The sequence below is a fragment of the Symphalangus syndactylus genome, chromosome 5 (assembly GCF_028878055.3).
Source record: "Symphalangus syndactylus isolate Jambi chromosome 5, NHGRI_mSymSyn1-v2.1_pri, whole genome shotgun sequence".
NCBI lineage: Eukaryota > Metazoa > Chordata > Mammalia > Primates > Hylobatidae > Symphalangus > Symphalangus syndactylus.
This window is the reverse complement of record NC_072427.2, coordinates 68,006,876-68,019,931: the sequence shown is the minus strand read 5'-3', so window position 1 is coordinate 68,019,931 and position 13,056 is coordinate 68,006,876. Positions and strand designations below refer to the sequence as shown.

At 38.2% G+C, this 13,056-nt stretch overlaps 1 protein-coding gene across 3 annotated transcripts in view; it reads left to right on the top strand.

Moving 5' to 3' along the window:
* ITPR2 (inositol 1,4,5-trisphosphate receptor type 2) overlaps positions 1 to 13,056 on the top strand; it is a 506,561-nt gene that overhangs the window by 240,598 nt on the left and 252,907 nt on the right. For all 3 annotated transcript variants that reach the window (XM_055280315.2, XM_055280317.2, XM_055280318.2), the window contains exons 31-32: positions 519 to 770; positions 2,063 to 2,188. In XM_055280315.2, the coding sequence (XP_055136290.2) occupies positions 519 to 770; positions 2,063 to 2,188 (378 nt within the window). The remainder of the gene's footprint in view (positions 1 to 518; positions 771 to 2,062; positions 2,189 to 13,056) is intronic.

The following is a 13,056-nucleotide window of genomic DNA, read 5'->3' as shown; positions in this document are numbered from 1 at the left end:
CTTATCTCTGCTTTTACCTTCATTCTCTACTGATGCCTTCTTATGACACACGGAATTTTGTAGACTTTTGTAGAGCTGTAAGTAGCTCAATGTACTTGCTTACTTAGGTAGTCGCTATGGCAATGGATGAGGATATTTTACTCTGCTTTAGTAAAATTATGAGATTTCTTGTACTTTGGCCATGGAGTCTCCCAAAAAAAAGTAGAGGAAAATAACTTTATTTTTTACAGGTTTAATTTCAGTGTGATGAACAATTTACTATCATCCCTGTTGTTTCATTCTTGCCCCATCTGCTGCTTCCACATCGCCCCCAACTGGTTTTGATAGTGTTCATAGCTGGTTCCTTGGCATGAGACCATAATCTTGTCACCACCCTCCCCAAGCATAGCTCTGCCTTTGCCGTATTATATATGTTTTTACAAAGAGATACACGTGTTTCCAGATATATCAAGCCTTTGGAAATAACTGCAAGGATGAATGTTTGGACTGCTACATAGACTGTCTTATTATCATTTCAGTTGATAAATGGGGGTGAAGACGTGCTGATATTTTACAATGATAGAGCATCATTTCCAATCCTTCTCCATATGATGTGTTCAGAGAGAGACCGAGGGGATGAGAGTGGCCCCTTAGCCTACCACATCACGCTGGTGGAGTTGCTGGCAGCATGCACAGAGGGGAAAAATGTCTACACTGAAATCAAGTGTAATTCCCTTCTCCCGCTGGACGACATAGTGAGGGTGGTGAGCCATGATGACTGCATCCCTGAGGTAAACCTGGCAAAAGCTTAGCAGCTCTAATAGAATCGTTATTAATTTTTAAAGTTTATCTAGGTGCCAGAAGTCCCCCATACTAATATTTATGATGAGATCATATATTTAGTTAGGGAATTGTATTTAACTATACAATTTGGAAAATGTAAAAGAGCATCAAAGGTCTACTTTTTAATAAGAAGGTCTATAAGAAGTTCTGCAAGATGATAAACTTCTTTTTTTTTTTTTTTTTGAGACAGTGTTTTTGCTCTGTTGCCCAGGCTGGAGTGCGATGGCAAGATCTCGACTCACTGCAACCTCCACCTCTTGGGTTCAAGTGATTCTCCTGCCTCACCCTCCCGAGTGGCTGGGATTACAGGCATGTGCCACCATGCCCAGCTATTTTTGTATTTTTAGTAGAAATGGGGTTTCACCATGTTGGCCAGGCTGGTCTTGAACTCCTGACCTCAGGTGATTCACCTGCCTCGGCCTCCCAAAGTGTTGGATTTACAGGCGTGAGCCACCGCAGCCAGCCTGTGAGAAACTTTTAAGAACTATAGCCACTGCTAGTTTAGTGGAAGCTACTAGACAGCTCTCTTAAATTCTAAACATGGCCATATGATCAAACTGAAAGGTTTACTTGAACCTTTAGTAGGTACTTGAGCATAAAACAGGTGCTTCAAAAATGATTTATAACCACTGATTGGAGAGGCTAGGATAGTGCTGCAGGACCACATAAAAGACTCTGCAGGTTTACCTGGCTTTATGGAATAGATGCATTCTTGAAAATATGCATGCACAGTTTGCTTTATTCCCACATCATTTACCCTCTGTCCTAGTTTGGCTCTGATGATAGAAAAAGTCTCAGTAGCAGCTGGTTGCCTGCCAATAGGTTTCTATTAATGAGGCATCCAGGAATGTACATTGCAATAATGTCTTTCTTTTCTACTGTTGGGAGGGGATTGGAGGGGAGGGAAGGAGAGGGGAAGAAGAAAGAAAGGGAAAGGGAGAGGAAGGAGAGGTTGCTTTTGACACCTTGTATCTCAAATACCGTAGGCTTGTTTTGCATAAAGTTATTTCTCACAGCAATGGTTGGGCCCAGGGGGATGGAGTGCTAGGCCCCATGTTTTCACCCCTAGGTCAGTGGACTCTTAGCAAAAGAAGAGAAATGGGAATACTTTCTGGATAGACAAAACTGTGCTATGATCTACCATAAAAACTAACAGATTTTCTGTTAACCTTTCATAATTGATATTTGAAAGTCATCAATAAAGAAAACTAACTTTCTTTTGTATTTGAAACTTGCACAGGTTAAAATTGCTTATGTGAACTTCGTTAATCACTGTTATGTTGACACTGAAGTGGAAATGAAAGAAATCTATACAAGTAACCACATTTGGAAATTATTTGAGAACTTCTTGGTGGATATGGCAAGGGTAAGTTAGATTTTGACTACTGAAGGGTGTCAATAGATATTTCGACTAAATAGTATTAAGCATCTGGATGAAAACTTGCAGTTAAATTCACTACCTTTTGATTTGTTGCATTCATTCATAAAGTTGTGAATAAATTTCAGAAGATTGTGAATGAGATTTAATGAGTTAATATATACACAAAATACTTAGTGCATTGTAGATAACAATAGGTATTCATTTTTACCTTTATGAGTGACTGTATTTGTCTGTTATTAAATGGAATCTTAGTGGCCTTCTTATATTGGTTAGAGAAGATATTTGGCAGAGGTCAATTTGCATTTAATCTCTTATTCTAAGTGCAATTACAAAGCACAGATCAAGAGACCTAAAGAGGTCTTGACTACTGATTTCAGGCAGATAGGTACTTGACCAGCCAACTGAGGACTTAGCCTTGCTCACTGTTGCCTACTCAAAATCTTCTTTGGAAGTGTACTCCAGTAATTTAATCATCTGGCATTTTCACTCATATCCGCTACATTATATTCTGCTCGTTGTTGTTTGTTTTGTTGGGGGGCTGTTGGGGAGGACGTGTGGAGCTGGTTGGCATTTTCTGGATACTGCCTGGCATATGTTTTTGCTCTGTTAATATTGAGTAAATGAATGCATGAAGAAATACAAGAAAGAAGGAATCTCTTTGATGGACAAAATTTTCTTTAGCACATCTTAGCCTTTTTGTCTTTTTTTGCATACTGTATTATCATAGCAGCCACGGTCTAAAAAAATATCTAATTTTCTCTTTAAAGTTATGGGACTTGATGTTCAAATAAGGTTTCGCTAAAGAAGACGGTATTCAGATAACTCCTTAGACCTATTATGAATGATGGTGGCCGGACTCAGCCCCTTTGGCCTTCCAACATTCCTGAGCGCTGGTAGCTTTCTATAGGCCTTATATAGATGTATTTGGAGGAGAAAGATTAGTGAAGTCCATATTTTCATTATCTCAATTTCAAGAACAGTTGCTGTTATCTGTTATCTCACTGCCTCTCTATACCTTTTTCTGAAAGGAGGGATGACAAGGATGTACCTTGTCATCCCTCCTTTCACTGCCTGTAGACTCAGACATGTGAGAGCACCCTTGGATAATACAATGAATCATGTGTTATTCCAGACCATGGATTCTTTTTATTTAGCCAGGGTTTCCAAGTGAAATGTGCTTAGTTTACCTTTGGTGTGGTATAGTGTGGTGAGTGAGGTAGTTCTTGTTTTACTTCATTTCCATACAGCTAAAAGCTACTTATTGCCTATCTCAGGTAAATATGCACCTGTAGAGAAATTGTCCTGTTTTATGCAGCATTTAACATAGTACTCTTATGTGTCCCCATTGACCTTGTAAAAACCTTGATTCTGACCAGCTGTAGTATCTCCAGAGACCTTGAAGTAAGGAGTGACTTCCATGCCAATGACTAAGCTTTAAAACTGCACATGCAGGAGGATATTAAAGAGATTATAGACTGAATTGCGGGGTTGCACAGTGCTACTGACCAAAGATAAGCTTGAAACAGATCAAGGTCACATTATAGGCAGCATGAGCTATAAAGCTGAAACGATTTTTATTTTTTAAGCCAAAGAAAACCAATGATAACTTCCATTGATTATGCCACCTGGGAAATACTGTTTTCACTGATGTATGTGCCAGGCAAAGGTGTACAGATTTACATTCTTTTTTTGAAAAAAAAAAAAAAGCAAAAACACATATAGCAACAATTTTAACTATTGCTTAATTGGATAATTAATGTTATTTATTATATTAAAGCTCTAGGGGAATTTCAATATCTTCTTGATCTATTTATTCTTTATGTCTAACCACAATAACTTAGCTATACTCTAAAAAAAAGGGTTTTTAAAAATATTTTCCTCTTGTTTATATTTTAAAACAGTAGCTCTCTAATCCCTTCACCAGGGTTGACAGGAATCACCTTTCCTTTTTCAGGGAAGGAAATAGAAACCTGACTTTTTCATATCTGGGATTTCTGTCTCTCCCCATGAAGAAAGATCAGAGTCACCACAAACTTTCAAATTCAAGTTATAAAACTAAGGGTGGTTAAATGAGTAGAATGTGGCCTTCTAGGTAAATTTTCAGTTCAGTTGAGCAGTTTTTAAGCTTTAGTGAGCATCAGGCTTAGCTGGAGGGCTTGGTAAAATACAGATTGCTGGGCCTTGTCCCCAGAGTTTCTGATCTCCATACGTGAGAGACTTTGCATTTTTAACAAATTCCTGGGTGATGCTGCAGATGCTGGTCCAGGGACCACATTTTGAGAATCACTGTAGTAGATAGAGCATAGTAGCTAAGAGTAGGGATTTCAAAAGATTTAGCCAGACCAGGGTTCACGTCTAGATTGTGCCTCTCAGTAACTCAGTTTATCTTGGACAAAGTTCTTAACCCCTCTGGGCCCTGAGTTTCCTGATTTGTAAAATGAATACAATAAATTCCCATTCCCCATAGGGTTAGTGGGAGAATCCAATGAAATAATGTGTATAAAATTCTTAGCACGTATTAGCATCAGTAAGAGAGTTGGTAACATCAGTCATATCATTGTATCCAGAGGACCATTCAGCATAGGCAAACACTAGAAATTATGTCCATAAAGCTGGACATCCACAACAGTAGTTGACATGAATAGCCACGTATGAGATAAACCAAATCCAGATGTTCCAACAAAGTTATGAAATCCTGGAAGAACTGATTTATATCCATGAGAAATGATGAAGGTAATCTGGAGGAAAGGAATTTGGTAAGTTGAACCTAAAGAATCATAGCATCTTAGGGTGGTAAGAGACTAGTAGTCAAATTTATATCCAGTTCATAGTCTTCAGCACTTACTCAAATACCTGATTAACAATGATCTTACTACTTTTTTCTTTTTCTTTTTAATTTTTGTGGATAAATAGTAGCTGTATATATTTATGAGGTACAGGAGATATTTTGATACAGCCATATAATGTGTAATGAACACATCAAGGTAAATGGGATATCCATCACCTGAAGCATTTATCCTTTCTTTCTGTTACAAACAATCCAATTATATTTCTTTAGTTATTTTAAAATGTGCAAGAAATTATTGTTGACTGTAGTCACTCTGTTGTGCTATCAGATATTAGATTTTATTCATTGTTTTCAACTGTATATTTGTACCCATTAACATCCCCACTTCCCCTCTGCCCCACTACCCTTCCTAGCCTCTAGTAACCATCCTTTTATTCTCTGTCTCCATGAATTTAGTTGTTGCAAATTTTTTGGTGCCCACAAATAAATGAGAACATGCAAAATTTGTCTTTGTGTGCCCGGCTTATTACTTAACATAATGACCTCCAGTTCCGTCTATGTTGTTGCAGATGACTGGATCTCATTCCTTTTTACTGGCTGAATAGTACTCTGTTGTGTATATGTACCACATTTTCTTTATCCATTCATCTGTTGATGAGCACTTAGGTTGCTTCCAAATTTTGGCTATTGTGAACTGTGCTGCAACAAACATGGGAGTGCAGATATCTCTTCAATGTACAATTTCCTTTCTTGTGGGAATATATCCAGAAGTGAGATTGTTGGATCATATGGTAGCTCTATTTTTAGTTGTTGCTTTTTTTTTTTCAAGATGGAGTCTGGGGCCGGGCGCGGTGGCTCACGCTTGTAATCCCAGCACTTTGGGAGGCCGAGGCGGGCGGATCACGAGGTCGGGAGATCGAGACCACGGTGAAACCCCGTTTCTACTAAAAATACAAAAAATTAGCCGGGCGTGGTGGCGGGCGCCTGTAGTCCCAGCTACTCGGAGAGGCTGAGGCAGGAGAATGGCGTGAACCCGGGAGGCGGAGCTTGCAGTGAGCCGAGATTGCGCCACTGCACTCCAGCCTGGGCGACAGAGCGAGACTCCATCTCAAGAAAAAAAAAAAAAAAAAAAAGATGGAGTCTGGTTCTGTCACCCAAGCTGGAGTACAGTGGTGTGATCTGAGCTCACTGCAACCTCTGCCTCTGGGGTTCAACCATCTCCTGCCTCAGCGTCTCGAGTAGCTGGGACTACAGGCATGCACCACCATGCCTGGCTAATTTTCGTACTTTTTTTTTTAGTAGAGATGGGGTTTCACCATGTTGGCCAGGCTGGTCTTGAACTCCTGACCTCAAGTGATCCACCCATCTTGGCCTCCCAAAGTACTGGGATTACAGGCATGACCCTCTGCGCCCGGCTATTTTTAGTTTTTTGAGGAACCTCCAAAATGTTCTCCCTAGTGATTGTACAAATTTACATTCCCACTAATGTGTACGAGGGTTTCCATTTCTCCACATGCTCTCCAGCATTTGTTATTGCCTGTCTTTTGGATAAAAGCCACTTTAACTGGGGTGAGATAGTATCTCATTGTAGTTTCGATTTGCGTTTCTCTTGTGATCAATGATGCTGAGCACCTTTTCATATACCTGTTTGCCATTTGTATGTCTTCTTTTGAGAAATGTCTATTCAGATCTTTTGCCCATTTTTAAATCGGATTATTCTATTTTTTCCTATAGAGTTGTTCGAGGTCCTTATAGATTCTAGTTATTAATCCCTTGTCAGATGGACAGTTTGCGAATATTTTCTCCCATTCTGTGGATTATCTCTTCACTTTGTTGATTGTTTCCTTTGCTGCACAAAAGGCTTTTTCTTTTTTTTTTTTTTTGAGATGCAGTCTCACTCTGTCACCCAGGCTGGAGTGCAGTGGTGCTATCTCAGGTCACTGCAACACCTGCCTCCTGGGTTCCAGTGATTCTCCTGCTTCAGCCTCCCGAGTAGCTGGGACTATAGGCACCCGCCACCACTCCCAGCTAATTTTTGTATTTTTAGTAGAGATGGAGTTTTACCATGTTGGCCAGGCTGGTCTTGAACTCCTGACCTCAAGTGATCTGCCCACCTAGGCCTCACAAAGTGCTGGGATTACAGGCATGAGCTACTGTGCCCGACCTGAAGCCTTTTAACTTAATGTCATCCCATTTGTCCGTTTTTGCTTTGGTTGCCTGTGCTTGTTGGGTGTTACTCTAGAAATTTTTGCCCAGACCAATGTCCTGGACAGTTTCCCTGATGTTTTCTTGTAGTAGTTTCAAGGTTTGAGATCTTAGATTTAAGTCTTTAATCCATTTTGATTTGATTTTTGTATATCATGAGAGATAGGGATATAGTTTCATTTCTTCTGCTTATGAATATTCAGTTTTCCTACCACTATTTATTGAAGAGACTGTCTTTTTCCCAGTGTATGTTTTTGGCACCTTTGTGGAAAATGAATTCATTGTAGGTATGTGGATTTGTTTCTGAGTCTTCTTTTCTGTTCCATTGGTCTATGTGTCTTTTTATGCCAGAACCTTGCTGTCAAATTTTTCCTTATTACGTTTTTCGCCTAGTTATTTTTTCTCCAGCAACACAAAATAATTCAGTTAAAGATGTGTTTACTATAAACACCTCCTCACTATTCTTGCTAGCGACCTATTTTGAAAGGATAAAATTATATAACTTGAAGAAAATGAAGATCATCTTAGTTGGTCTCATAATTTTGCCTGTGGCTTCTACAGATTTTTCTGGGTGACTCTCCTAGTTAGATGTAGAGTGAGAGAGGGCTGCTGTAGCATCATTCAGTGCTTTTCCCCAACAGCTGGTCAGATATTTTATGATAGCCTTCATGTCTCCCATCATTTCCTCCATGTCTTTCAGTTATTCCTCTTCTGATATAGTTTCTGGGATTCTAGTTTCAACATACTTTTGAGATCCCTCTAGTTTCTGTGTTTTGTTGAAAGGTATGACATTCAGGATGGAACCCAGTACTTCAGGCAGCAGATGACCCAGCACAGTTTATTTTAGTGGACATTTGGAGAAATGTCTATGTGTGTGTATATATACATATATATACACATATATACACATATATACATATATATACACATATATACATATATACACATATATACATATATACATATATACACATATATATACATATATACATATATACACATATATATACATATATATACACATATATACACATATATATACATATATATACATATACATATATATATATATTTTTTGAAACAGAGTTTTGCTCTTTCACCCAGGCTGGAGTGCAGTGGGGTGATCTCAGTTCACTGAAACCTCTGTCTTCCAGTTTCAAGTGATTCTCCTGCCTCAGCCTCCCGAGTAGCTGGGATTATAGGCGCCCGCCACCAGGCCCGACTAATTTTTCTATTTTTAGTCGAGACAGGGTTTCACCATGTTGGCCACCCTGGTCTCGAACCCCTGACCTCGTGATCTGCCTGCCTCGGCCTCCCAAAGTGCTGGGATTCCAGGTGTGAGTCACTGCGCCTGACCTGACAACAATATTTTTTTAAATGCAAATGAAATTACTAATAGTAATGAAATTGTCACTCATACCACCTTCCATCATTCTTCTCTTGTTTTTCTGGAGTCAGCACTACCAGGGTCTTTTTGTCTGTCCTTGAGTAAAGCTGTCTAAAGTCACCTTTTTTAGTATTTTTTCATTGTCCTATTGGCATTTCCTTGTCTCTTATCTTGTTAAGACCCATACAAGAAAATCTTTCCCAAAAGATTATTTTTAAAAAACTGGTGCTAGATTGTTTCACATTCTTATTCCATTCTAATATCCTGACAGAGACAGTATCCATGTCCTGTAAGCACACCAGATCTAGGCAGGCAGCGATGCTATTAGACCCATGGAAAGTTGTTACACTGTCTTTCAAAGCATTTAATGACAGCCCACTTTGATCTATGTTCCAGTGCAGCTAAAACTGGTGTTTGTAGGGCAGGAAAGCTTTTCTTTGGCTTTATAACCGATTGTTGTTGATAGTCAGGGGATTTGAGTCATTATTAGAAGGCACATAAAGAGGGTAGACTATGATCAATGTTAGCCTCAGACTATATTTTTTCTTTGAAGATGTTTCCAATTTTGCTATCAATGTCAGGATCCTATAAGGACCAACAGTACCTAAGTGATGTACTGGCAGAATGAAATTAGACCAAGAAATAATTTAGGAGGCTCACCTACCTCTCTGTCACGTCAGTATCCTATCAGTTACTGGTTAACAAGACAAACTTGTGTATTTCACTTTCAGGTAGACAACGTGAGCCATTTTTTGGATATAATTGGTTTTATTATTCTACAACTTTGTTAACAACTCTTATATTGAGTCAAGTTTTTACTTAAAATTTTTGCGCCCTTAACTTACCAAATAAATATGTAAGAGGTTGGAGTAAAGATATAATTTATATGCACATTGAAACACGCTTTTCTAGTTCTTTAATTTGATGATTAAGTCAATTTAAAAAAATAATTTTCTTGAATTTCTTAAGTTGAATGAGCTATTAAAAATCTCATTTGAAAGGGCTCATTTTATATGGTCTTTTAACTAACATTTCAGGGAAGTGAAGAAATATAAAGTATTCTATAACTTATACAAGGCTTATACAAGGCTTCTTTCCTTGGACCCCAGGATGTCAATCTCACTCTATTTGCCACCCACCACACTGTCCACTCCTCAGTCTCTTGTCTGTTTTCTCTGCATCCTCCCAACTTCTAAATATTGGAGTGTGCGAGGCTCAGACTTTGGAATGGATCCCTTCTCTGTCTGTAGTCACTGTTTGCTAATCTCATTTACTCTCATAACTTTCTATGCTTCTCCTGATGTCTAGTTTCACATATTCAGCTGTCTACATGACACCTCCACTTGGCTGTCTAACCTCAAACTCTTTATTCATTCCCATGCCTCACTCTAAAATAACCCCTTTTCAAGACTGTAGCATCTCTATAAATGGCCATTCTATTACTCACTCTAGGCATTCAGGCAAACCATTGTGGTGCCATCTGTAAATCTTATTTTCTTCTACCCCAAATCCAGTCCTTCCACAAATTCTGCAAGTTCTAACCATAAAATATTCCAAATTTGACTACTCCCGAGCACTCCCATCACAACTACCCTACCACAAGGTACCATTCTCTCTCATTTGGATGATTTCAATAGCTTCATAACCTGTTTCCAAGCTTCTGCTCTTGTCCCTCTCTCCATCTGTTCTTTATCTAGCAGCCATCATGATTGAAGGAGGCAGAAGAGGAGGTGGAGGAGATGGAGGAGAAAGGGGTGAAGGGGAAAGAGAGGGAGAAGAAGAAGAAGATGATCACCACTCCTCTGCTCAGATTCCTCCAGTGACTTCCTGTCTTGCTCAGAGTAAAACCCCTGTGTGACTTAGCCTCCACCCTATGACCACCCTTCTTCCCCTTGTCCTCTTATTCTCCTCCTAGCTAGCTCTCTGTTCCATCCTGTGGCCTCCTTGCTGCTCCTCAGGTATGCCAAATGCATTCCTATCTCAGCAACTGTACATTTTCCAGAGATGCTGGACTCCCCTGTATCTGCATAACTTCTTCCTTTTCTTTTAGGTTCTTCCTTCAAAGTCACTCCTTCAGAGAGGGCTTTGCCAACCACCCTATATAAAATAACAGCCTCTTTTCTTTATCCTTCTTATACTTGCTTCATTTTTCTCCATAGAATTTATTACCACCTGACATTTACATATATATATATGTATATATATATTTGTATTTGTTTCAGTAGGAACAAATGAAAGACAGGAGTTTTATCTGTGTTCACTGCTGCATACCTAATCTAGAAAAATGTCTCACACATAATAGATACTCAGTAAATATTTGTGAAATAAATAAATCAATGTCATATGAAGCTAAAAATATTTAAAAAGTGGATTTGAAAACAAAGAAAATGTGGTCTGAGCATAGAATTAAGTAGGCAAATCAATGGAATGAAATGAATAGCCAGAATAGACTTTTGCATATATAATATATTAATATATAATAAAGAAATTATCACCGGTTAAAAAGGGATTGGATATTTCCAGGGATTGGTGAACTTTTTCTGTAAACAGCAAAATAGTAAATATTTCAACTTTGTAGACTCCTATTGCCACTATTATGACAATTACTATAGAGAAAGGTGTCCTAGGCAATACAAACATGAATGGATCTGGCTAGATTTGATGCGTGTGCTGTACTTTGCCCACCCTTGGATTATTAGTAATAGAAACTCCATTAGAATAGTGTTTTTTATATATTTTGTTTACTGATGGATCTCAAGTATGTAGAATATTCTTGGCATGGAATGGACACTCAATAAAAATTGTTGATTTGAAGTAAAAATGACTGTTGATGACACTGGCTATTTAGGGTGAAATGAACTCACATAATAGCAATAATTGAAATGGATTTCATAGCTAAATAGAAAAAAACCTGAACCAGTAAAAATGGATGGAAGCGTAGATAATATTTATCTGTCTTTAGATGAAAGCAATAGATGAAATTAGCTAAGGAAAATCATAGCCATTTCATTGTTTGAAAATTTAATACTTAAGTACATAAGAACATCATAAATAAAAATGAAAAATATCCTCACACTTGTAAACCCAGTGTTTTGGGAGGCCCAGTTCAGGGATTGCTTAAGGCCAGGAGCTCGAGACCCAGCCTGGGCAACATACAGGGAGCCTGTCTCTACAAAAAAATAAACTAGGCATGGTGGTATATGCCTGTAGTCTCAGCTACTAGGGACGCTGAGGGAGGAGGATCCCCTGAACCCGGGAGTTTGAGGCCTTAGTGAGCCGAGATCACGCTCCTGCACTCCAGCCTGGGCAACAGAGCAAGACCCTGTCTCTGAAAATAAATGAATAAATAAAATAAAACACATCAAAATGTAAATAGCTATGATACAGTTTTAAAAAGGGCAATAACCATCGCATGAAGAACTTATATATATTTATAAGAAAAACTCTTAACAATTTAATAAGAAAATGGGAAAAACCAAGCATTCATGATTTATAGAACAGGAAATACAAGTAGTTAATAAACCTCTGAAAAATGTTCAAATATTAATAATTTTTAAAATAACACAAAAAAGAAATAAGATCCAATTTTCAACCATCTAAGCTGCAAGCTTGGAAAGAATATTAAATGTTGGTGATGGTTCAAGGTATGTATTTGCATATCCTGCTGATGAGAGTATAATTTCATGCAGTCTTTCTAGAAAGCGTTTAGAAAAACCCTTCATACTTTTCTAATGTGTCAAGTAATTTACCCTCCAAAAATCTGTCCTTGGGAAATAATTAGAAATTCTATAAAGGGTCGGGTGCAGTGGCTCAGACCTGTAATCCCGGTACTTAGGGAGGCTGAGGCAGCCGGATTGCTTGAGCCCAGGAGTTCGAGACCAGTCTGGGAAACATGGCGAAACCCCATCTCTACAAAAAATACAAAAATTAGCCGGGTGTTGTGGCATGCACCTGTACTCCCTGCTACTTGGGAGGCTGAGGTAGGAGGATCCCTTAAACCTAGGAGGCAGAGGTTGCAATGAGCTGATTGCACCACTGCACTCCAACCTGGGTGACAGAGCGAGACTCCGTCCCAAAAAACAAAACAAAACAAAACAAAACAGAAACAAATGCTGTAAAGGATTTATGGTCAAAGAAGTTCAATGTACTTTTATGATAATATGATAATATATAGTAGGAAATAGCTTAAATATTTAATATTTGAGAAATGGTTAAATAAATTATGATATATCTATATGATGGATGTTAGAGTCACTGAGATTATTCTTTGAGAATTTTTAATAATATGAAATGCTTAAGCATGAAGTATAAAAGGGAAGATGTGAAACACATAATCTAGAATTGTTTCAGTTATGTAAAATATATATGGCAGAACAAAAAGATTAGAAGAAAAAATTCCAACATGTTAATCATAGTCTTATCTGAATTGTAGGATTATAGATAATTTTCATTTTTCCATTTTATATTTTCTGT